Genomic DNA, 24,879 nt, shown 5'->3' on the forward strand with positions numbered 1-24,879 from the left:
CATGAGTATAATCTGTGAGGCTAAAGGCTAAAGAAACTACGTAGCACCCTACTCTAGGTGATAAAGTTGTCTGCCTCAGGGGTATGGGTTAACACTTCTGAAAGCAATACATATATATAATGGAATTGAACAATTGAGTAAAGGATTGGCAGATGGCAGGAGCCAGGTTATCTATTGTTGGAGTTGGAGATACAGATAATCAAGGGAAGAAAGCTAGGATGATCCATGTAGTTATGGATTAGAGTTGAAGAGATCCATATGAACTGAAGTTTAGCTTAATGAAGATATATATGGTTACACGTAGAAATATTTGTTTGTTTGGGGGTTTTAAACATGTTCCCTTAATCTGTTGGCTGAGAAGGCTTAGAAGCAGTGACACCCCAGTAGCACTGAACAGAGCTAGCCTTCCCAGATCATGGTTCCCACCACTATTTTCAGTAGAAGTCACCAGGGTTCCTTGGAGAAGTGGCTGATTCTAAGATTGGTACAGGAAATATACAAGATAAGCATAGAACATCTTGTAGTGTAAGAAAAAAGGACATGCTAAAAAAAATCCCCAAATGATAGGGATATGGCAAAGGGAAACAGAAGCCAACTGAAGGAGCTCTCAAAGAACAATGCTGGAACAATCTGAGCAATGACATAAGTGAAGCAGTGCTGGATAATAAGCCATGCTCGAGACAGAAAGCATGTTTGAGAAACAGCCACTACAACTGAGTATAAACTCAGAACTGGGATGAGACTCTCCGACGGTGAAGAGCTAAAGACAAAATGGTAAGGGATACAGCTCAGAAGAGGCAACGTTCATTTGAAATACACTGGTAATCAAAACATGCAAAGTAAATAATAGATATTGAAATAGCATTTTATCTCATATTGGCCAACACTTAAAAGAACAGTAACAGTAAGTGTAAGCAAAGGATATTGGAAAAAGGCCCATTCCTCTGCTGTGGATGTGTGAATTGCTACAGCTTTCGTGGATTTCTTGAAATAGAACTTGGCAATACCTGGTGACATTTAGAACATGCTCCAGCAATCACACTGGGAGAGCCATTCTATCAAACTTAAGGCCCATATGTAAGAATCTATGGGCAAAGGTCTGTACCCCAGGCACAGCCTCCACACTAATAAACTGTTGACGATGATGTGTACTTGAGGCCATTGCCAGGATGAAGGCTGGTATATAGGAAATACATTTTGCAAATTAGGTATCGATATTAAAACACACAGTAATGTGGAAACACCGTGAGACTTCCACAAGAGGACCTCAGCTTTCCTGCCGTGACTGCTCACAGACCACCCTCTGCACTCCGTGTTTCCCACAGCCCAGCACCCAGTGAAGTGGCAGGAGGGACAGCAGACAGAGAGGAGAGAAGTCTGCGTATCCCCAGCCCAAAACAGATTCACCCTGGAGACCTGCCCCTGGAGCTCTGGCTCTGAAGTTTATTGATGTTTCTCTTGAGTATTAATTACTCCCAGAAAGTGTGGGTTGAGGGCCAGAAAGAAGTCTCTGGATCTTGGAAACAGAGACTGAGTCCTGGCCATGTCTTCAGGGATCCTGGGATCCGGCCATTATCTGCTTGTCTCTGCGGGCTTTGTTATCTCACCGAAGCAGGTCCTCTGTGGGCTTTGTTATCTCACAGAAGCAGGTCTCCCAGTGGTGCTTCCAGGGAGTGCAGAGGCTCTGGGACAAGTTTTCAGGGACCATTTCTGGCCAGAGATGACTCTAGGAACCTTTGTTAAACTTCTTCTAGTAGATCAGAGACATATGGGTTCCAGGGGAATTATAGTTAAGAGAAAAGCCTACAGGCTGGAGCGAGTGCACGCCAGGAGAAATGGAGGCCCCAAAGGACTTTGCTTGGGGAATCATTTACCTTTGTGGTAATGATGCCCCAAGTCAGTGAGCAGGCTTTTGCAAAAGCCTGATCTGCAGGGGTTAGAATGCTCGCTGCTGACTAAATGGAGATGAGTAGTGCTTATAAGGGTCTTCCTCCTTGACCCTCACCTAAACTGTATTCCTCTTAGCCCAACTCCCATGTCTCTCTACCACCTCTCTGGCAATCAGAATGCCATGGCCCTTTAAAAACAGTAAATGTTATGAAGCTAGTGTGACGAGGTGAGGTCAATAAAACCCAGCTGGAATCAACTTAAAAGACCCTGTGTCTGTACAGAGAGTCAGAAAGATGCAGTGCATATGAAGTAGGACGACTGAGAACAGTTCTCAACTGCTTCTCATGTGCGTGTCACAGCGGCTTTGCCTCTGAAATCTCTCTTTTGTGAAGCAGTGTGAAACCACAGAGGAGCCCAGCATGCATTTGTTCCCTTTTGAAATAAAGCTGTGCTTTTGAAAGCTGGCACGATGGGTTTTAGGCTTTCCAGGTGTGCTAATGGTAAAGAACTTGCCTGTCAATGCAGGAGATGTTAAGAGATGCAGGTTCGATCCCTGGGCTGGGAAAATCCCTTGGATAGGGCATGGCAACCCACTCCAGTATTCTTGCGCAGAGAATTCTATGGACAGAGGATCCTGGCAGGCTACAGTGAATGGTGTTGCCAAGAGTTGGACATGCCTGAAGGAACTTAGCATGCACATACACATGATCAGCTGGCTGTGCCTTCCAGTGGTCATGTATGGATGTGCGGGTTGGGTCAGAAAGAAAGCTGAGCACCACAGAGTTGATGCTTTTGAACTGTGGTGCTGGAGAAGACTCTTGAGAGTCCCTTGGACTGCAAGGAGATCCAACCAGTCCATCCGAAAGGAAATCAGTCCTGAATATTCATTGGAAGGACTCATGCTGAAGCTGAAGCTCCAATACCATGACCACCTGATGTGAAGAACTGACTCATTGGAAAAGACCCTGATGCTGGGAAAGACTGAAGGCAGGAGGAGAAGGGGACAACAGAAGATGAAATGGTTGGATGGTATCACCAATGCGATGGACATGAGTTTGAGCAAGCTCCGGGAGTTGGTGATGAACAGGGAAGCCTGGCATGCTGCAGTCCATGGGGTCACAAAGAGTTGGACACGACTGAGTGACTGAACTGAACTGATTGTTTACAAATAAAATTATTATAATTTAATAGAAAAGTAGCCTTCAAACAAACTATAAATATTTAATGAATTAATATGTAGCAAATATAGCTTCACAAGTAAGTGTTGGTGTTTGAAGTATTTATAAAAATAGGTACTTACTTTACAATGTAACATTAAATCAATTCTATTTGAATTAAAGAGTTAAACACGGAAAATGAAGCCATGGAAAGGTATGCTGTCTATTTAACTAATCTCTTAATGGCAAATGGGCTTCCCTGGTAGCTCAGACGGTACAGAATCTGCCTGCAATTGGGAGACCTGGGTTCAATCCCTGGGTTGGGAAGATTCCCTGGGGAAAGGAATGGCTACCCACTCCAGTAGTCTGGCCTGGAGAATTCCATGGACAGAGGGACCTGTTGCAAAGAGTCAGACACAACTGAGTGACTTTCAGGTCACTTCACTTAATGTCAAATAAGCACAAAACTGAAGAAGGGGAAGGAAAATTAGTGAGATAATAGATTTAACTATGTAAAAATTTAAACCTCTGTATTGAAAACTACTGGGACTATATGAGAGACAGAATTAATATTATTAGCATGTAAAAAAGGTCGTCCAAGTCAGTAAGTAAAATATAAACACTCTAAAAGATGTGTTAATGCACATCTGGGCCTTTGCCATTGTATAGGCAATATCTGGATCTTGCTCTTTTAAATGATGTACAATGAGATGACTTTTTCACTTGTGTGTTATCACTTGAGATTCTTTTGTCATTATCTTCTGCTCCTATCCTTTGACCACATTTCCTTTAGAGTGTTTATATTTTATTTACTGGCTTGGATGATCGTTTTTACATATTAATAATATCAATTCTTTCTCTCATATAGCCCCAATAGTTTTCAATATAGAGGGGTTTAAATTTTTACATAGTTAAATCTACTATCTCACTGACTTTCCTTCTCCTTCTTCAGTACCGGGGACAGTGCAGACAAAGGGGGCCTGTGACCCCACATAGGGGAACTGCCCCGGGGAAATAAGGACTGTGGGGCAGCGCGCTTCTAAGAGGAAAGGGAAAGAAAAGGACTGGGACATGCCTGCTCAGTGTTTCCTTCAAAATTCACGAATAACAGGTCATTCCCAACCCATGCCTCTGTGGGAGAAGAGAGAATGAGATTGGAAGAAAGCAAATGTGTTACAATTGCAGGAGCTTTGCATGGATAGAAGCATCCGGGACTGAGAGGAAATTCCTCCTTTCAACAACTAGCAAAGCCTGTTTTTTTCAATTAATTACTCATGTTAATTTTCTATTGCTGAGTAACAAATTATCACAAAGTTAAAAACTTAAAGCAACACACAGTAATTATCTTAGTTTTTTTTTTTTTTTTTTGGTGGGTCAGGAGTCTGGGTACAGCTTAGCTAGATCCTCCAGTCGACGTGTTGCCCGGATTTGGTTCTCATCCAGAAACTCGACTGGTCATGTATCCACTCCCAGACTCAGTCAGGTTGTTGGCAGAATTCACTTCCTTGTCACTGTTAAGACTGAGGCCTGGCTTCTTGCTGGCTTTTAGCTAGAGGCCACTCTGAGCTCCTAAAGGTTATTTGACCAGATAATCACCATGGTGTGATCACTCAGCTAGAGCCAGACATCCTGGAATGTGAAGTCAAGTGGGCCTTAGAAAGCATCACTACAAACAAAGCTAGTGGAGATGATGGAATTCCAGTTGAGCTATTTCAAATCCTGAAAGATGATGCTGTGAAAGTGCTGCACTCAATATGCCAGCAAATTTGGAAAACTCAGCAGTGGCCACAGGACTGGAAAAGGTCAGTTTTCATTCCAATCCCCAAAAAAGGCAATGCCAAAGAATGCTCAAACTACCACATAATTGCACTCATCTCACACTCTAGTAAAGTAATGCTCAAAATTCTCCAAGCCAGGCTTCAGCAATACGTGAACCATGAACTTCCAGATGTTCACGCTGGTTTTAGAAAAGGCAGAGGAACCAGAGATCAAATTGCCAACATCCACTGGATCATGGAAAAAGTAAGGGAGTTCCAGAAAAACATCTATTTCTGCTTTATTGACTATGCCAAAGCCTTTGACTGTGTGGATCACAATTGTGGAAAATTCTGAAAGAGATGGGAATACCAGACCACCTGACCTACCTCTTGAGAAACCTGTATGCAGGTCAGGAAGCAACAGTTAGAACTGAACATGGACCAAAAGACTGGTTCCAAATAGGAAAAGGAGTACGTCAAGGCTGTATATTGTCACCCTGCTTATTTAACTTCTATGCAGAGTACATCATGAGAAATGCTGGGCTGGAAGAAGCACAAGCTGGAATCAAGATTGCCGGGAGAAATATCAGTAACCTCAGATATGCAGATGACACCACCCTTTTGGCAGAAAGTGAAGAGGAACTCAAAAGCCTCTTGATGAAAGTGAAAGAGGAGAGTGAAAAAATTGGCTTAAAGCTCAACATTCAGAAAACAAAGATCATCTGGTCCCATCATTTCATGGAAAATAGATGGGGAAACTGTGGAAACAGTGTCAGGCTTTATTTTGGGGGGCTCCAAAATCACTGCAGATGGTGACTGCAGCCATGAAATTAAAAGATGCTTACTCCTTGGAAGGAAAGTTATGACCAACCTGGATAGCATATTCAAAAGCAGAGACATTACTTTGCCAACAAAGGTCCATCTAGTCAAGGCTATGGTTTTTCCAGTGGCCATGTATGGATGTGAGAGTTGGACTGTGTAGAAAGCTGAGTGCCAAAGAATTGATGCTTTTGAACTGTGGTGTTGGAGAAGACTCTTAAGAGTCCCTTGGACTGCAAGGAGATCCAACCAGTCCATCCTAAAGGAGATCAGTCCTGGGTGTTCATTGAAAGGACTAATGTTGAAGCTGAAACTCCAGTACTTTGGTCACCTCATGCGAAGAGTTGACTCATTGGAAAAGACCCTGATTCTGGGAGGGATTGGGGGCAGGAGATGAAGGGGATGACAGAGGATGAGATGGCTGGATGGCATCACCAACTCAATGGACATGAGTTGAGTAAACTCCAGGAGTTGGTGATGGACAGGGAGGCCTGGCATGCTGCGATTCATGGGGTCACAGAGTTGGACACGACTGAGCGACTGAACTGAACTGAACTCTGAGCTCCTAAAGATTGTTTGCAGTTCTTTGACAGGTGGCTCTCTCTGTAGGTCCTCTCACAATGTGGCAGTTTGCTTCTTAGAAGCCAGTATGAAAAAGGAAGAAGTACTAGTAAGATAAAGCCTTGTACAATGTAATGTAATCACAAGAGTGATAACCATCATCTTTGCCATATTCTGTTGGTCACAAGCAAGTCAGAAGGGTCATCTGCACTCAAAGTTAGATCACGCAGGGCCTGAACACCAGGAGGTGAGGGTCATGTTGGCCATCTTGGAGTATATCCAGCACACTCCTGGAAAACAGGTGCTTCTTTGGAAGACAGTCTGACTAAACACTCTTATCATGTAATCCAGCAATTGTACTTCTGAGTATTTACCCAAAGAGGTTGAAAATGTATGTCTACACAAAAATACAGACATATATTTTCAACTTCGTCGGGAAGATCCCCTGGAGGAGGGCATGGCAATACACTCCAGTATTCTTGCCTGGAGAATCCCCACGGACAGAGGAGCCTAGCAGGCTACAGTCCATAGGTCACAAAGAGTCAGACATAACTGAAGCGACTTAGCACACACCCACAGTAGAACTTACATGCAGATATCCAAAGCAGCTTTATTCATAATTGCCCAAACCTGGAAGCAACGAAGATGTCATTTAATAGGTGAATGGAAAAGAAATTGTATTATATCCAGGGGAATATTATTCAGCACTAAAAAGGAATGAGCTACCAAGCCATGGAGGAATTTTAAATGCGTATTACTAAGTGAAAAGAAGCCAATCTGAATAATAGATTGATAACAGAATCTATTACATGTTGATATGAGCAATCTCAGTACCTTCCCCCTAGTTTTGCTCTGTGAACCCACAGGTGTTCTAAAGTCATAGTCTTAATTTTAAAAATGTAAATAGGAAAATTTAACAAAGCCAAAGTTAACTTTTTTGATAGATGAATAAAACTGACACATTTCTAGGAACACTGATAGATTACTAGAAAGGAAAACAGATGCAAAAATAGATTGCAAAGAAAGACAGATATCAGACTACGGCTCACTGGCAAGCATTCATTGTTGTTTTCCAGTCTTTAAGTTCTGTCCAGCTCTGCTGCCTCACGGACTGCAGCACGCCAGGCTCCTCTGTTTTTCACTGTCTCCTGGAGTTTGCTCAAATTCATGCCCATTGTGTCTATGACGTCATCCAACCAGCTCCTCCTCTGTTGTCCCTGTCTCCCCCTGCCCTCAATCTTTCCCAGCATCTTTCCCAATGAATTGGCTCTTTGAAATCAGGTGGCCAAAGTATTGGAGCTTCAGCTTCAGCATCAGTCCTTGCAATGAATATCAGGGTTGGTTTCCTTTAGAATTGACTGGTTGGATCTCCTTGTGGTCCAAGACACTCTCAAGAGTCTTCTCCAGCTCCACAGTTTAAAAGCATCAGGTCTTCGGTGTTCAACCTTCTTCATGGTCCAAATCTCACATCCATACATGACCACTAGAAAAACCACAGCTTTGACTGGACTGACTTTGTTTGCAAAGTGTGTCTCTGCTTCTTAATACACTGCTAGGTTGGTCATAGCTTTCCTTCCAAGGAGCAAGTGTCTTTTAATTTCATGGCTGCAGTCACCATCTGCAGTGATTTTCCAGCCCAAGAAAATAAAGTCTCTCACTGTTTCCATTGTTTCCCCACCTATTTGCCTGAAGTGATGGGACCAGATGCCATGATCTTCATTTTTTGAATGTTGAGTGTTAAGCCAGCTTTTTCACTCTCCTCTTTCACCTTCAAGAGGCTCTTTAGTTCCTCTTTGCTTTCTGGCATAAGGGTGGTGTCATCTACATATCTGAGGTTATTGATATTTCTCCCCGCAATCTTGATTTCAGTTTGAGCTTCATCCAGCCTGGCATTTTGCATGATGTACTCTGCATACAAGTTAAATAAGCAGGATGACAATATACAGCCTTGATGTACTCCTTTTCCTCTTTGGAACCAGTCTGTTTTTCCATGTCCAGTTCTGACTGTTGCTTCTTGACCTGCATACAGATTTCTCAGGAAGCAGGTAAGGTGGTCTGGAATTCCCATCTTTTTAAGAATTTTCCACAGTTTGTCGTGATCCACACAGTCAAAGGCTTTAGCACAGTCAATGAAGCAGATGTTTTTTCTGGAATTCCCTTGTTTTTTCTGTGATACAACAGATGCTGGCAACTTGATCTCTGGTCCCTCTGCCTTTTTAAAATCCAACTTTACATATGGAAGTTCTTGGTTCGTGCACTGTTGAAGCCTAGCTTGAAGGATTTTGAGTGTTACCTTGCTAGCATGTGAAATGTGTGCTGTTGTGTGGTAGTTTGAACATTTTTTGGCATTGCCCTTTTTTGGGATTGGAAGGAAAATGGACATTTTCCAGTCCTGTGGCCACTGCTGGGTTTTCCAAATTTACTGGCATATTGAGGGCAGCACTTTAACAGCATCATTTTTTAGGATTTGAAATAGTTCGGCTGGAATTTCATCACCTCCACTAGCAGACTGGTTCCAAATAGGAAAAGGAGTTCGTCAAGGCTGTATATTGTCACCCTGTTTATTTAACTTATATGCAGAGCACATCATGAGAAAAGCTGGACTGGAAGAAACACAAACTGGAATCAAGATTGCTGGGAGAAATATCAATAACCTCAGATATGCAGATGACACCACCCTTATGGCAGAAAGTGAAGAGGAACTCAAAAGTCTCTTGATGAAAGTGAAAGTGGAAAGTGAAAAAGTTGGCTTAAAGCTCAGCATTCAGAAAACAAAGATCATGGCATCTGGTCCCACCACTTCATGGGAAATAGATGGGGAAACAGTGGAAACAGTGTCAGACTTTATTTTTCTGGGCTCCAAAATCACTGCAGATGGTGACTGCAACCATGAAATTAAAAGACACTTACTCCTTGGAAGGAAAGTTATGACCAACCTAGATAGCATATTCAAAAGCAGAGACATTACTTTGCCAACAAAGGTCCATCTAGTCAAGGCTATGGTTTTTCCTGTGGTCATGTATGGATGTGAGAGTTGGACTGTGAAGAAGGCTGAGCGCCGAAGAATTGAAGTTTTTGAACTGTGGTGTTGGAGAAGACTCTTGAGAGTCCCTTGGACTGCAAGGAGATCCAACCAGTCCATTCTGAAGGAGATCAGCCCTGGGTGTTCTTTGGAAGGAATGATGCTAAAGTTGAAACTCCAGTACTTTGGCCACCTCATGCGAAGAGTTGACTCATTGGAAAAGACTCTGATGCTGGGAGGGATTGGGGGCAGGAGGAGAAGGGGACGACAGAGGATGAGATGGCTGGATGGCATCACTGACTCGATGGACGTGAGTTTGAGTGAACTCCGGGAGTTGGTGATGGACAGGGAGGCCTGGCATGCTGGGATTCATGGGGTCGCAAAGAGTTGGACACGACTGAGCGACTGATCTGATATGATCTGATCTGACTAGCTTTGTTTGTAGTAATGCTCCCGAAGGCCAACTTGACTTCACTGGATTTTTCTTTAGTTGGCTAAAATCAGTTTCAGCAACTTAGAAACATAGACTCATAAATGAAACAACTGGTTTAACTGCCAAACTCATCTTTATTTGATAGATGAGCAGATTCAGGACCAGAGAGGAAAAATGAATTGCTCAAGGGCACATGGGTTTTCCACAGAAATGGATCTAGAACTCAGAACTAATCATTCCAATGCAGAGGTATTTGTCTATTACACTGCCTCACTGCCTCTTATATTTAATAGCCCCTTTCTCCCTGCCCCACCCCAGATGTACACCACCTCTGAATAAAAAGTTTCCCACATGTAGGCTCTGTGATATAACTCAGCCTTTTAGAAGTGGGGGGAAATAAAAGTACCAGGAAAAGGATGCGAGGAACAAGTTCTAGGTGAGGTGGCAAAGTTATGCAGTGCAGTGCTACTTAGGACTTCGCGATACAGTGCCGGGCACCGCTCTGGGGCCGCACCGCCTATTTCCCAGCCGTTCCCCATCTCCATCTTGCTATGCAATGTAATTGGCTTCATAGTTACACGTAAACAGTAAGTATAATGCATTCACGAGGTAAAAAGTTCAAATAGTTGTGCTGAAACAAAGGTTCACACTGTGGAGAGCAACTGTTCGGCTAACTCTAAAACGTTCCCTCACGTTAGTCCTTCAGCTGCATTCTACCCTGCACGGGTTCCAGCCTTACCTTTGAGCCTTCCTCTTGGTGGCCTCGAGCCACTGTGCTGAATGAATTTTCAGAGAATCCTTGGAAACAGTTTTTCTGAGCAGAGAAGTGTTGAAAGCCTGATGGATTTTAACAAGGAATGGGCTAAGGAAAGAATGCCAGGTGTGTAAAGGGGGAAACATAAACGAACCAAGGAGAAGGCTGTAGAGGAGCGCAAAGAAAGAGGGGAGCACAGAAAATAGACACGATTTTCTTAAAAAACACTTTACATGATTTACCTTCCCCAAAATAAGAACGGGACTTGCTTAAATCCCTGTGCTTTGCATTTATTTAATGTCTAAGTTACGGTGGAAACAGAAATGACATCCAGGTAATTTGCCTAAAATATGCTCAATTTAAAAAATTAAGTTTGTATCCTCAAAGACATTTTACTAAATCCTAGCTTATTGTAAAGAGTGGCCTCAAATTTGTTAGCATTTTGAGTATGGTATTTTCAAGGGAAAATACAAGTTCAAAGTAGAGGCTGGTTTCCATTTTATTTCCTTTGCTGCCCTCTAGTGACCACTCCCGGTAATGTGAATAAATGAAGGCGTCCCGCGTCCCAGAAGGCGGCTTCAGGTGTCCTTTGCCCAGGCAGTGCCCTCATTGCCTGGAGTGCTTCTGATTGAGCCTCGGAATCTGATCTGCTGATTTGCACCAGTGTTGACACTTAACTCCTCAAGAGCACGCACTGAACGTGTTTCTGGGCCCACTATAAAGGCAAGCAGACCCCGGAAAGGGACAAGTGGAATTCAACTAAGCGCAAGCAAATAGCTATGAGGCCATCACGAAGAACAAACCCACCGCTGAACGGACGCACATCTGATTACACTGAAGCTAAACGTTCCCCGTGAGAAACGAGCCTCTTCGATAAGAGTTTGCTGCCGTGTATGTACATTGCAGCTCTTGTTACTGTATCTTTGGGACCAGTTCCTCCAAAGCCTAATTTCTAGGTCAAACAGTAAACCCATATATAAATCTGCTAGATATCGCCCAAATCCCCTCTGTAGAGGTTCCAATATTTTGTATCCCCACCAACAAAATGTGAGTTTGGCTGGTTCTCCTTAGCTTGGCCAGCAGAGCAGCGTTCACACTTTCTGGTAACACCAATCTGGTGGATAGAAAATGACAGATTCTTGTACTTTTGATTTGCTTCTGTTTTGACTATTGTTTCAATCAAAGTCTAGTGAGGAAAACAAAACTACACCAAATATTTTAATATAGAAAACTAAATGCAGGTAAAACGTTAAACAAAAATTGGACTAAAAAGGCAAAAAGAAAGCACAAGGAAATAGAGAAAGACTGCAAACTAAATCAGCTGTATTAAAACTCTTCATATTTGGAATATATAGAGTGACTTTGGCCTTCAACTGAACCTGACTTCTCTCCGTGACTCTTGCCCCCAGATCATCATGCTGACCTCTCTCTGACTTACCTGGTCAAACTCTGACACTTAGCCTTTTAATCTCACTGAATTTAGACGGGTTTCTTATGTGCCACAAGATTGCCTTGAACATAAAGATATGGCTGGGAGGGTTCTCTGAGATCTGAGAAAGATCCTCATCTCAGAAGCTTTGTTTAAGTCAACAAGCCCACCCCCAATCTCTGAATTTTTAAAAATCTGTGCCTGAGAGATCTCTTGAAAGACTAGAAGGCAGAATGGCACATTAAACAAGCCACTTCAATCCTGGCCCAGTTTCTCAAAAACTATGACGTGGAGTCATCAATAGCAATGTATTTTACAACAAAGATAAGATGTAAGAAAAACACTTACAACAAAGTTAATTCATGTATGCTGATGCAAAAACTCTGAATAAAACACTATCAGATTATAACGTTAATAATAAAACAGCACTAGTAACAAAATCCTATTACTTAGTAGGTATACTTTCTAGAATTTATTCAATACATTACCAAGTAAATGGGTCAAAGGAGAAAAATATCAATCACTACCTCATAAAATAATCACAAAAGATTTAATCTTGCTTATATTTAAATTTTGGAGAAGGCAACGGCACCCCACTCCAGTCCTCTTGCCTGGAAAATCCCATGGACGGAGGAGCCTGGTAGGCTGCAGACCATGGGGTCTCGAAGAGCTGGACACGACTGAGCAACTTCACTTTCACTTTTCCCTTTCATGCATTGGAGAAGGAAATGGCAACCCACTCCAGTGTTCTTGCCTGGAGAATCCCAGGGATGGGGGAGCCTGGTGGGCTGACATCTATGGGGTTGCACAGAGTCGGACACGACTGAAGCGACTTAGCAGCAGCAGCAGCATATTTAAATTTTAGACAACACTGCTATGCGTACTTGGTTTTTCTCCAAGGAACACGACCAAGAACTGTATCTCTAGTTTACATCTTTTCTCATCTTTCAGTAGCAAAATTTATGTTTCAAACGGGAGTGGATTATTTTGCACTTATTATGAAAAATGAAACAAAACTGATTATTTTACCAGATAGGCCCCTGTACTTTATCTAAAACTGACAGAAAGAATTTCTGGGTTATGAGTTTTACTGTAGAACTCTGAATTTAAGAAACAGCTCAATACATTTTTACCTGGAAAAAAAAAAAAAAAGGAAAGGAAATGGATAGCCCCTTTCATCTCTAGGGTGGTGAAAAATCCAGGCCCAATCCTGTTTTGTAGTCCCCTCAGCACCTTGAGTTGCATCACAACCCAGGGCCTTATGTGGCACCTGGACTTCAGAGGCGCGTCCTCTAGCCTTCACCACGGCTGTGGGCGGGGTGTTCCCTGTCCAGGATGACTCATCTCTTTGGCATCAGGTGAGGTGGCAGGTCCATCCCCCGTGCAATAAGGGGTCTTGCTCTTACAGGTGGGTCCTCCGGGTGCCTGTGCACCATGCTGTCACTGGTCGTCACACACACTCTGCATGTAAGAGGGATGCACACCCCTTTCTCCCGTGTCTGAAGAAAGTGTATAGGTCTCAGGACCATTTTCTAATTCCAGAGGTGATGTCAGCAACCCTGGATTTTCGGATCGCTGTGGTGACTGTGGGGATTTAGGACCATCCTCCCTGGATGAGTGTGCTGTCTGGAGAAACAGGGTAAGAAGGGATGCCTCTGGATCAGCAGCTGCACCAGGCCTGGCCTGTCTCTTCCTGCATGAGTGTGCTGTCTGGAGGAACGGGGTAAGAAGGGATGCCTCTGGATCACTGCTGCACCAGGCCTGGCCTGTCTCTTACTGGCCCAGGGCCCTGTGCGTAGACACTCGGTCATGTCCGACTCTTTGCGACCCCATGGACTGTAGCCCACCAGGCTCCCCTGTCCATGAGATTTCCCAGGCAAGAATACTGGAGTGGGGTACCGTTTCTTTCTCTGGGGGGGGGATCTTCCTGACCCAGGGATCGAACCCATGTCTCTTGCATCTCCTGCATTGGCAGATTCTTTACCACTAGCAAGGTCCAGAGCCCCACCAGCCAAAAGATTCACTCTCTGCACCCCCGCCCCCACCCCCTCCAAAGCGTGGCTCAGGGACAGAGCACTGCATCACACTGTCCTGACTCTCAGGGACACCAAATGTCAATAAGGCAGTCACTTGCTGTTCTCTGGGCGGATTCTTCTGTGCTGTGCAGCTTCCACTCCATCGTGTACCCCTACCTCTCACCATGCCAGGCTCTCCACCTCCACCACAGCCAGCCACACATAAGCCTTGAAAAGATGGCTCAGCTGTGGTAAACGGCTAAGTACTGTGAATTTTAAAATCTGGATTTCTGGTTTCTCTTGAAAATATCAAGATGTGGCGTACCTGGGCCTGATTCTCTGCATGGCAACAACTGAGTCAGGTTATCCTTTCAGACAGGCATGCGCACTTGAGGTTACAGCGCTCTCCTCACCTCACTCGGTTACACTAGCCACCTGACCTCCACAGACTTCTAGGGTTTCTATTCCTTGAGTGTACATGCCATCCAAGAGTCCTTCCTTCTTCCCTGTACCTGATGAAAATCCTCCCAATTTGAATGGCAATCAGATGGTATATTCATTACCTGTTTTTTACTTTCACTTAAAAAATTTTTACCTTTTCTACCAGTTTTTGGTAGAAATACACATGGCCAGTACTCAACAAGTATTTTATTTTCTCAGCAGAATGACAGCACCTTCCTTCCCAGTCATGGGGCCTAAATACCGTTTGTAGCATGCATCTTTGTTTTGAAGACATACTCCCAGTACTGGTGAAAAGTTCAAACAAATACTTCCGTCTCCCTTAGGAACTTACAAGATGGTTCTTGTCCTTTATAGCTGTACCTTTCTTTCAAGAGTACTGACTCAGTCAAAATAAAATTGAACTCACCTTTAAATCCGTGGGAGTAATACTTTTGCTGCTGACAATTTTAGATCTAATTCAATAGCTTTTCTGCGTCTGAAGACGTGATAAGTCAATCAGTAAAGTCTAAACATGTCTTTCGTAAAAGATAACTGTGATCACTTGTAAGGCATACTTTATTATGCTTTATTGCTTTAAAAAAAAAAAATGAAGGCTTGCGGCAGCCCTGCACCGAGTGCTTCTCAGTGCCCTTTCCCGACAGAAGGCATTCAGTGTTTCTGGGTCATAGTTCGGCAATCCTCGCAACATTTCAAACTTTTCCATTATATCTGTTACATGACAGGTGATGTTTCATGTTACTGCTATGATTCACCAAAAGCTCAGATGATGGTTAGCATTTTCAGCAATAAAGTATTTTTAATTACAGAATTCCATTGTTTTTTAGACATAATGCTATTGCAGTTAATAGACTACAATATAGTGCAAACACAACTTCACTACACACTGGGAAACCAGATGTCCTGTGGCTCACTTTCCTGCGGTATTTGCTTTACTGTGGTGCTCTAAGGCATGCCTGCACTCACACGACACTGTGAATGTCCTATCGGATCAAACTGCTGTTGACAAGGCCATCTTCCACGACTTGGCGCTCAAATACAAGGCTGTGAGGGAGGCAAAGTTCAAGTCTGAGGCAATCAAAGACAGGCAAAACAAGCGATTCTTCCCGGGCCATCTTAGATGCTGCCTCCTCATCCAAGCAACATCCCAGGGGAAAACAAACAGAAGGCAGTGATACGCAAAATACTCTTTAAAAATTTTTATGGATAACTGTCATTAATACAGCAGGATCAGATATGATCAGATATGATTATGAAAGATACAAAAAAAATCAGAAGAATGTTAGCATTTAATAGAAATTAAAACCTGAGCTGAAGGCTGATCAAAATGTTTGATACTTGGCACTGTTCTCATGAAAGATAAGAAACTTGTTTGGTCTTATAAATAAGACAGGTAACTCAGAAAAAGGTAAACTTAGATTTCAAAAAAGCTACAATGCAGTAACACTTGGCTTTTTAAAAACTTCACTATGCTACTGGCAAACATTTACGATAACCAGGGTTATATGAAGCTCTTGAAAGGGGAGGCAGGGAAGCATATAAATTGTAGATTTTTAATTTGCAAGTTGAGATTATTTTGAAGAAATAATTTGGGTTTATTCATTCATTTAGCTCTAAAAGGCTGGCTCAGCTTGTCAGAGCATGAGAGAGAGCTGGAAGAAGTCAAAGACATGAGTATGGACGAACATAAAGCCATCCCAACCTCTAAAGACAGGTGACACAGGGTCACACCATCACAAACGATGCATTCGCAGGGACAGGAGACCTGTGACTGACTCACTGCTCTTTGGCTTCCAGAGTATCACTTACTAAGAATTTGATGAAAAACAGGGAAATTCTCCTCTAATTACTAACTATCTATAAACAGGAGAAACGAACAAAAAAAGCTAACACAAAGTGATGTACTTCACTGACTAAAAATCTGTGAACGTGAATTCATTTTAGTATGCTGAATCTTGAGACATACTTACAAACCAATGGTTAATATACTACAAAACTTTAAAAACATAAAATCTCATCTACGACAGAACTCTAAAACTGATGGAATTAATTTCTCCCTTTTAATTATTCTTTCCAAGGAAAGTCCTGACACTGAGCAGTCACTGGAATTTCTACACTTTTACACGTCATCAAAACATGATTTTTTTTTTTTGGTCAAAATGATGCAGGAAGCAATTTTGAATGAGATCAAGGAGCTTATGTTCTCTAGAAACACATTTTCTGGTTTTTGTACTGCAGGTTACATAAAAAATAAGGAAGGGTGGACTCATAATTTCTCTGATCCCAATGTCATTAAACTCCCAATGTCCTCATGCTGGGAAAGGATACAGTATTTAAGTACACTATTAAATTTAAAAAATATCTCCAGTTCTAAAAGAAACACTTTTTATGTTTTGCCCTTTCCTCAGCGGAGCCCAGCCGCTGACCTCCTCCCTTTTCCAGCTTTCCAAGACGACAGCGAGTGTGTTTTTGCCCTAAGGCTTCTGCCTCGGGTTTTCCGGGGCTTCTCCTCTTCGTGCACCTTCGTGTGCTGCCTGAGGTGTGAGCTCTGGCTGAAGCACTTGCCGCATTCACTACACTGGTAGGGCTTCTCCCCAGTGTGGGTTCTCTGATGCTGAATGAGGTGGGAACTCTGGCTGAAGCACCGGCCACACTCATCGCACTGATAGGGTTTCTCTCCAGTGTGAATCCTCTGGTGCTGAATGAGGTTCGAGCTCTGTTTAAACCTCTCTCCACACTCATCACATCTATAGGGCTTCTCCCCAGTGTGGACGCGGCGATGCTGAATGAGGTTAGAACTCTGAAAGAAGCTTTTCCCACAGTCCGCACACTTGTGGGACTTCTTTCCAGTATGGATCTTCTGGTGTTGGAAAAGAGTCGAGCTCTGACTGAAGCTCTTTTCACATTCAACACATTTATAAGGTTTTTCATCCAAGCCTCTTCTCAGTCTCCTCAAGCTTGAGTCAAATCGGACAGTCATCCCCCATCTCTGCCGCTGCCGGCCGGTTTTGCGCTGGTTCTCATAGACTTTTCCTTGGCTTGAGCTCCGAGATATACCTCCTTTAGGTTTTCCTAACCGCATGGTGAAGAGCCAAATGTATTCTTAAGACAGTCTATGTCCTTCTTCTGAACGAGTGTTCCACTTCCTAGAGCTACACAGCTCAGAATTTTCTGTATAAAAGAAAAAAAAATTATAGATGATTTGTTAATCATTCAACTTTAACACCTCTTCAGCCCATCAAAATTCATGTTTTTAAATTATGAATGTATTCAATATATATATGAAACAAAGATAATTCTATGGAAAATAATGTGCAAAATAATTCTAATAATTGCAGTGAAAGTCGCTCAGTCCTGTCCGACTCTTTGCGACCTCATGGACTATACAGTCCACAGAATTCTCCAGGCCAAAATACTGGAGTGGATAGCTGTTCCCCTTCTCCAGGGGATCTTCCCAACTCAGGGATTGAACCCAGGTCTCCCACATTGCAGGCAGATTCTTTACCAGCTGAGCCAGAAGGGAAGCACAATAATTTCAGAGTCTAAACTTAATAAATACAACCAAATTTACCTTTGGAGTTCTTGTCTGTTGGGACAGGACACAAAAAAGTGATAATATATAATACAAAATTTTGTTGGGCAACAACAAATGAGTATGTAATTCTGAAAGATTAAAAAGTAGAGGCAACATAATATTTTACTGGGAATAAAAAATAGCTCCAAAAGACAATCAAAATTTGGGTAACAGATCATCATTATGTTTTAATATTTGCTCCCATATTAAGCTGATTGTCATTTATGGGTGGCTAATTAGGGTGCCCAAATTAGAAAGAAATGACGAATCATACTACTTTATTAAATATTTGTTTAGCCTTATTTGCTTAGCCATTCTACTTTCACAGCTGTGGAGGACAATTTAGTTCTAACTTTGTAGCATAAATTGTTTTGAATGTTAAGAACTATTCTATAAGGAGTGGAAAGTTTCTGTGAATCTATTCAACAAATACTGGATGAGGAGAATGTCAACAAAGAAATGTTTCATTATTGTTTCTTCTAGATTCCAATGATCCAAGAAAGGACAATTGTTTGAAAGCTTGATACAAGAGGATTTTTTTCTGGGAGGGAAAAATTTCCAAAGAACTTTATTTGACAGTGTAATGAGACAGAATAAAAGGTGGTGGTAAAACACAAGAAGAAGACAAGAAAGTAAGTTTACACGTAAAAATAGTGAGGAATTTTAAAAATACCTAAATGCTGCAAGAATCCAAATTTTCAAATAAATTAATTTCATTTAATTACTTACAAGGTTATTTAAAATTGTGGCCACAAACAAGCACAAACTCCAAATAGGTGACAAATGCAGGAGAACCTAAGACTGCAAAGGTAATACTATTATTGGAACTAATTTCCACCTCCTGTGTCAGCAAGTAGACTTTAAAATGGCAATAATCACCTTGGTCTCTGCATACAAGCTTACAAAGGATATAACTGAAAACAAAAATTATTTCACGGTTACTGCTTTTCCTTCATTATATTGTATAACTGAGACTCCAGCCCTGATAGTGCTGAGATTTTAACTGTGTATTTAACAGTTACATCTGCTGTAATTAAGGTAAGTGCCAGAAAGAGAAAACTGCCCACAACTCAAAATTAGAGAGCACTGCTCATTTCTTAACTTGGTAAATATTTGTGGAACATCTATTTCAAGGAGACATCTGTTAGGTACGTGATGTTGGTGTTCAAAAATAGCTATAATGGTAATTATATACTGAAAGAAAAACCCATATTTATTTTTCAATACTATAGAAGGCAGTTCTAGTAAGAAACTCTAATTCAGCTGGAACACTACAGACGAGGAAATCATACAGGTAGCCTGTATGGGTCACTGTGGTATCTATTTCATTCTCAGAGCAGGTTTATGGGATTATCTCCATTCTACTTCCATTTCTAAGGAAAGGGTAGGCATACTTTGGCCAGGTTCCCAGCCCCTAGAAGCCTGACCCCAGAACCTGTACTCGCAGGGGCAGAACTGACTGCAACCCCAACTTGCAATACCAAGTCCAGCGCTCCGACCGATGCTCTGCCAAACTCCATGGCAGTCGCGGGCATTAAGCTAAATTTGAGTGAATGGAACTGTTGGCCACGCGAACCAGCCTGGCTGGAATGTGCTTGCTTTCTCGCCAGTACAAACTGGGACGACAGTAAAGCCGCCAGATCATCAGGGGTTAGAAATTTACATGAGTCAACGTCTGTAAATTGCTCAGAACAGCCCTGCGCCACCCAGGCGTTTCTTCAATCTGTTTAATCCGGCCACGCGCCTGATGGACGGCGAAAGGAATGCGGCTCAGAAGCCTGGGCCGGTCCTCCTCTGGCCTCAATTCGCCGGGACTCCGGTTAAGGCCTCCGCCCTGCCGAGGCCTCCGACTGCCGGGCCCACCCACCCGCTTCGCCCCCGGCCGCGGGGAGCCCTCGGGGCCTCCCGGGAGCGGAGGCCCGAAGCCGCGCCCCCCACGCCGTTCCCGGGCCGGCGCCGCCCAGCCGCGGCCAGCTCGCGCCCCTGCGGGCTCGGCCCACTCACCGCCGCCGCCCTCGCTCGCTTGCCCCGAGCCCTTCGCGCTGCCGGAAGTGCAGGCCGCGCGGTTAGTCTGCGCCACGCGGTCGCTCTAGGATCTTGGCGGAGTGGCCCTCTATGGTCCCGAGCCCACCGGAAAAAACCGCTCTTCGTTCCTTCCTGTCCTTTTGTTTTCGTCTCGTATCCCTCGAAAGGCGTCGTGTGGCCTCCCAGGAGCGCAAGACCTGTGGCTGTCTCCCTTTGTGGTGGAGGAGCCACCAACAGGGCGGGAGCTGCAGCCAGAGTTTCAGGGCTTTTGGACTCAACACCAGCCCGTTCGACCCCGAGACTTCCTTGTACAAATAGTAATTACTGATTATATGGAGGTACTTCTGCAGAGCCTAAACTATTCCTGATACTTTTGAGTCACCTTATTTAATTATTCCAAAAACCCCCTACAAAATGGGAACGATCATACTCTTAAATTTTTTTTCCTTAAATGTTTTTATTGGAGTATGCTGCTGCTAAGTCGCTTCAGTCATGTCCGACTCTGTGCGACCCCGCAGACGGCAGCCCACCAGGCTCCCCGGTCCCTGGGATTCTCCAGGCAAGAACACTGGAGTGGTGTGCCATTGTCTTCTCCAATGCATGAAAGTGAAATCAGTCGTGTCCGGCTCTTAAGAGACCCCTGGACTGCAGCCTACAAGGCTCCTCCCTCCATGGGATTTTCCAGGCAAGAGTACTGGAGTGGGGTGCCATTGTCTTCTCCTTATTGGAGTATAGTTGCTTTTTTGGAGGCTTCCCCGATGGTTCAGCGGGTAAAGAATCCGCCTGCAAAGCAGGAGACATAAGAGATGCGGGTTCAATCCCTGGGTCGGGAAGATCCCCCTGGATGAGAAAATGGCAACCCACTTAAGTATTCTTGCCTGGAAAATCCCATGGACAGAGGAGCCTGGCGGACTACAGTCCCTGGGGAAATGCAGAGTCAGACACGACTGAGGGACTAAGCACACACACGTAGCTGCTTTACAGTGTCGTGTTAATGATCACTCATTTTACAGTTAAGGAAACCAGGGCTTAGATTAGCAGTTTGCTCAAGTTGAGACAGCATGTAAGTGGATGGCCACATATTGCAATGTGTCTTTTTGGCTCCAAGTCTGGTGATTTTCAACACACCACGTGTTTTTCTTTAGTAATGACCTCTCCTGGTTTTCATCTCTTGCAGCCAATCGCCTTCTTGTCCCACCTAGCCTGTGCTGGGTCACCTGATCCCTCCTCTTCTTCCTGGGCCCTCCTTTGCCTACAGAACACCTCCAATCTAATGGCTTCAGATACTATCTGTATGTGCTCAAGACTCTTGAACTTGTAACTCCAGTCTGAAGTTGGGATGCAGGTATTACTGAGCTCCAGACTTGTATAAACAGTTATTCAATGCCCGTCTGCATGTGTGGTATACCCCCAGATGAACTTACTGTATTCACCGAACATGTTACTTCAGCAGTCTTCATCCTGACAGTTGATGGCAACTCCAACTTTCCAGTTTCTCAGGTCAAAAATCTTGATGTCACTGTTGTCTTTTTTTTTTACCCCAAACCCAATTCCAAGCCATCTATAATTCTGTTGGCTCAATCTTCAAAATATATCCCGAATTGAACCACTTTCAACACCTCCTGCTATTAGCTCCACCAAGCTCTATTACCTCCTGTCTGCAAACTATATCCAGAATTGAACCACTTTCAACACCTCCACTGCTGTTAATGCTACCAGGCTGCTATTACCTCCTATCTGGATTATTGCATTGGCTTCCTCTCTGGTCTTCCTACATCTACTCACAGCCCCGGAGTGGTCCCCTGAAGAACAACTCAGATTATGTCATTCATTTTGTTCAAAATCCTCCAAAGGCTTCCTAAATTCTCAAAAGACTGCTCTTATTAGAGCAAAAGCTCCCCATGTTTCTAGAACAAGAGCTCATGACTTCACAGGGGCACCAAAGCTGTCGTGATCTATCTCCTGTTCTTTGTCATATCTGTAGTGCTCAGAAGGTAGCAGGCACTCAGCAAATATTTGCTGAATGAATGAATTTATAAGATTTCTCATTGCTCACAAAGTGCTTTTACATCTGTTCTCTGGTCATTCATCTTTATGTTTCTTAAAGTTTCTTACAGTCTCATGAAGCGGGATCCTAGTATCTGTCTTAAAGAGCAATAAAATAAGGCTGAGAGGGAAACTTGCCTGGAATACGTAGTGGGTTGATGGCCGAAGCAAGACTAGATCAAAGGTTCAGATGGAGCCTTCTGCTCTGCAGATGGCAAAGCATGAAACTGTCCTGGACAGGGACTATCAACTCAGTAATCTAGATGACAGCCAGACTGTTAAGATTAAATAAGATAATGTAAGGCACTCAGCACAATGCCTAACACATAGGAAATATGAGGCATGGTTTGTTGTTGCTGAGTTGCAAAGTTTGTGACCCCATGGACTGGAGCATGCCAGGCATTGTTATTTTACTGTTAAATTATCACTACAAGTGGTTCTAGTGGCTGGATGGGAGTAGGGTATGGGACAGTGGACAAAGATAGTTTACGTAAAGTTTCAAGAACAAAAGTGACCTGCTAGGACTGTTTGCTTTATGTGCATTAAAATAGTAAAAATTTATTCAAAAAATTTTACTAGTAAGAGAAGCGTTAGTTGCTCAGTTGTATCCGACTCTTCTGCGACTCCATGGACTGTATCCTGCCAGGCTGCTCTGTCCATGGAATTCCCCAGGAAAGAATACTAGAGTGAGTTGCCATGTCCTTCTCCAGGGATCTTCTCAACCCAGGGATCGAACCCAGGCCTCCTGCATTGCAGACAGATTCTTTACCGTTTGAGCTACCTGGGAAGCCCAGTTAAAACTACACTTCCCACGTAAAGGTGGATTATCCCTTTTGCCTGTACCTAAAAACAACTGGGCCAGCTACAGAAGGCCCAGAGATGTGTCAATGAGAGGAGTAGAAAAGTGGATGAAGAAAGATGAATCTTAAAAAGGAGAGAACAGAAGTCAGGAAATAAAGGGCTGTGGGTAGCCAAGAGTGAACAGAGTAGGAGGTGAGGATGGAGAGAGGCAAGAGATAGAAAAGGATATGGGTTGGAGAGGAGGGGGCGGAGTAAAGAAGAAAAGGAAGAAGAGAAAGAAAGCAGGCAAGGTTTTATGCTCTCGATTTGTCAGTATGATAATAGCCAACACCTACTGAGTGCTTACTAGGTTCCAGGTGCTGTTGGAAGCACTGGCAGTACCTCATTCTGTATCCCTGTGGTGTGATTGTTCCTGAGCATTTGCTCCACCCTTCTTGAGTTTTACATCCCTGCTTAAAGCGGTGTGACTTTCATTGTCTCCTAGTGAATGACTGTCCATTCCACTGATACTAACTTTATATGAGTAGCACTGGCCAGCTGCACGTGTGTGGATGCAACGTAGAGCCCGTTCCAGAAGGAGCTTGGGTCACTGTGTCTCTGCCACCACTCTTTTTTCCCTCTGCCTCAAGAATAACATGTCCCAAGTAGTGGCTGCTCCAGGATGAGAAGGCGTGTGGAGCGGAGCCACGCGAGCACACTTGGCAGCCACGTGCAGTCACGTGAACAGGCCAGAGAAATAAACGCTCTTGTTGTAACCACAATGTTTGTTGTTACTTGTTGCTACAGCAAAGCTCATACACCTTCCACAACCTTAAGGGATAAGAGTTGTTATAGCCCTGTAACAGTGGGAAAAGGGGGCGTGTAGCCTGCCTACGGCCACATGTTCACGAGTGCAGACACTTTGGTCTCAGAGCCTATGCTCTTCGCCCCTACCTAGCAGTATCTGTCAAATAGAATTCCAGGTCACTTTTAAACAGAATAAATGATTAAAATTGATCACACTGGGTATTACAGATCCAGTGTAAATATTTACAGATCTAGGGGATCTTCCCAACCCAGGGATTGAACCCAGGTCTCCTGCACTGCAGGCAGATTCTTTACCAGCTAAGCCACAAGGAAAGCCCGGATATTTACAAAGCAGAAAGGAAAAAGGCGGGGAAGGGAGAGGGAAGACCATACAGTCAGGGCCGCAGAGATGGGCTGTGTTCTCCTAACAGCACATCTTTCTGAGAAAACTGGGTCAAGACAGGCCAGCTCTCTGAATGGTTAGGGCTTCTGTGCGAAACTGCTCACAGCAGGGGCCAGAGTGTCCCTGGGCCCAGTTGTATCTGAAGGGCTCATTCCAGGAAGAAGAGGCTTCTGGGCTGAGAACAGTCTTGTTTTTTAGTATAATTGCTATACAGTGTTGTGTCACAGACAGAACCGTCTTGGCAAGGCAGCTTCTTTTTACTCTAGTTCTGTCCCTTGCAGACAGAGACACACCCCAGAAAGCACGGCCTCAACAGGGAGCGCTACTGCCTGGGGTCTGCCTCGGCAACAATGCAAAGGAGGCCGGTCACACGTGTGGCCCAGGGACCAAGTGTGGGAACAGGGGCCGTCTCTCTCCCACGAAGGGCCCCTGAACAATGGTTCTGCCCTCCAAGCCTGAGACTTTGCTTTCTGTTTCCTTTGGGTTCTCTGGGAAAGGAAACTCTGGGAATTCCCATTCCTGAGTTTGCAGAAAACATCTCTGTTAAAAGCCCAGCCAGGAGGGAGCAGAGTCCAAGGGCGGATCAGCAGCTGGCTTTCTCCCAGATAATCACAGCTCCTGGGGCCTGAAGACAGCGTGTGCACTTGCTGTTTTTACATTTGGAAAGGCTAGCGTCTGACCGCCTTTCCTGGGAGGGAGGAGCAGGGCGCCTGACAAACATACCCCACTGCTGCCTGCGGCTCTGGGCACCCGCTGCCCTGCAGCTGTGGGCACCTAATGCCTGTGGCTCTGGGCACCCACTGCCCTGCAGCTCTGGGCACCTGGATCCTGCCCACACGGCACGTTGCGTATTGCGAGCTTCTCCACAATCACCTGATCTGACAGGCTAAGCCTCGTGCTTTGTTTCCCTAGGACTAAGGGGCCAGGTGTGTCCTTGGTGAACCAATG

At 44.0% G+C, this 24,879-nt stretch overlaps 1 protein-coding gene across 3 annotated transcripts; it reads right to left on the bottom strand.

Moving 5' to 3' along the window:
• Nucleotides 1–14,846: 14,846 nt before the first annotated feature.
• ZNF22 (zinc finger protein 22) lies at nt 14,847–19,916 on the bottom strand. Of its 3 annotated transcripts, none has more exons than XM_024986779.2 (2): nt 19,875–19,916; nt 14,847–17,467 (listed from the first exon to the last, which is right to left on the bottom strand). In XM_024986779.2, exon 2 carries the CDS (start codon nt 17,376–17,378, stop codon nt 16,701–16,703), a length of 678 nt encoding a protein of 225 aa, XP_024842547.1. In that variant the 5' UTR covers nt 17,379–17,467; nt 19,875–19,916; the 3' UTR covers nt 14,847–16,700.
• Between the last annotated feature and the right edge of the window lie 4,963 nt (nt 19,917–24,879).

Source organism: Bos taurus, chromosome 28, assembly GCF_002263795.3.
Source record: "Bos taurus isolate L1 Dominette 01449 registration number 42190680 breed Hereford chromosome 28, ARS-UCD2.0, whole genome shotgun sequence".
NCBI classification, from domain to species: Eukaryota; Metazoa; Chordata; class Mammalia; order Artiodactyla; family Bovidae; genus Bos; species Bos taurus.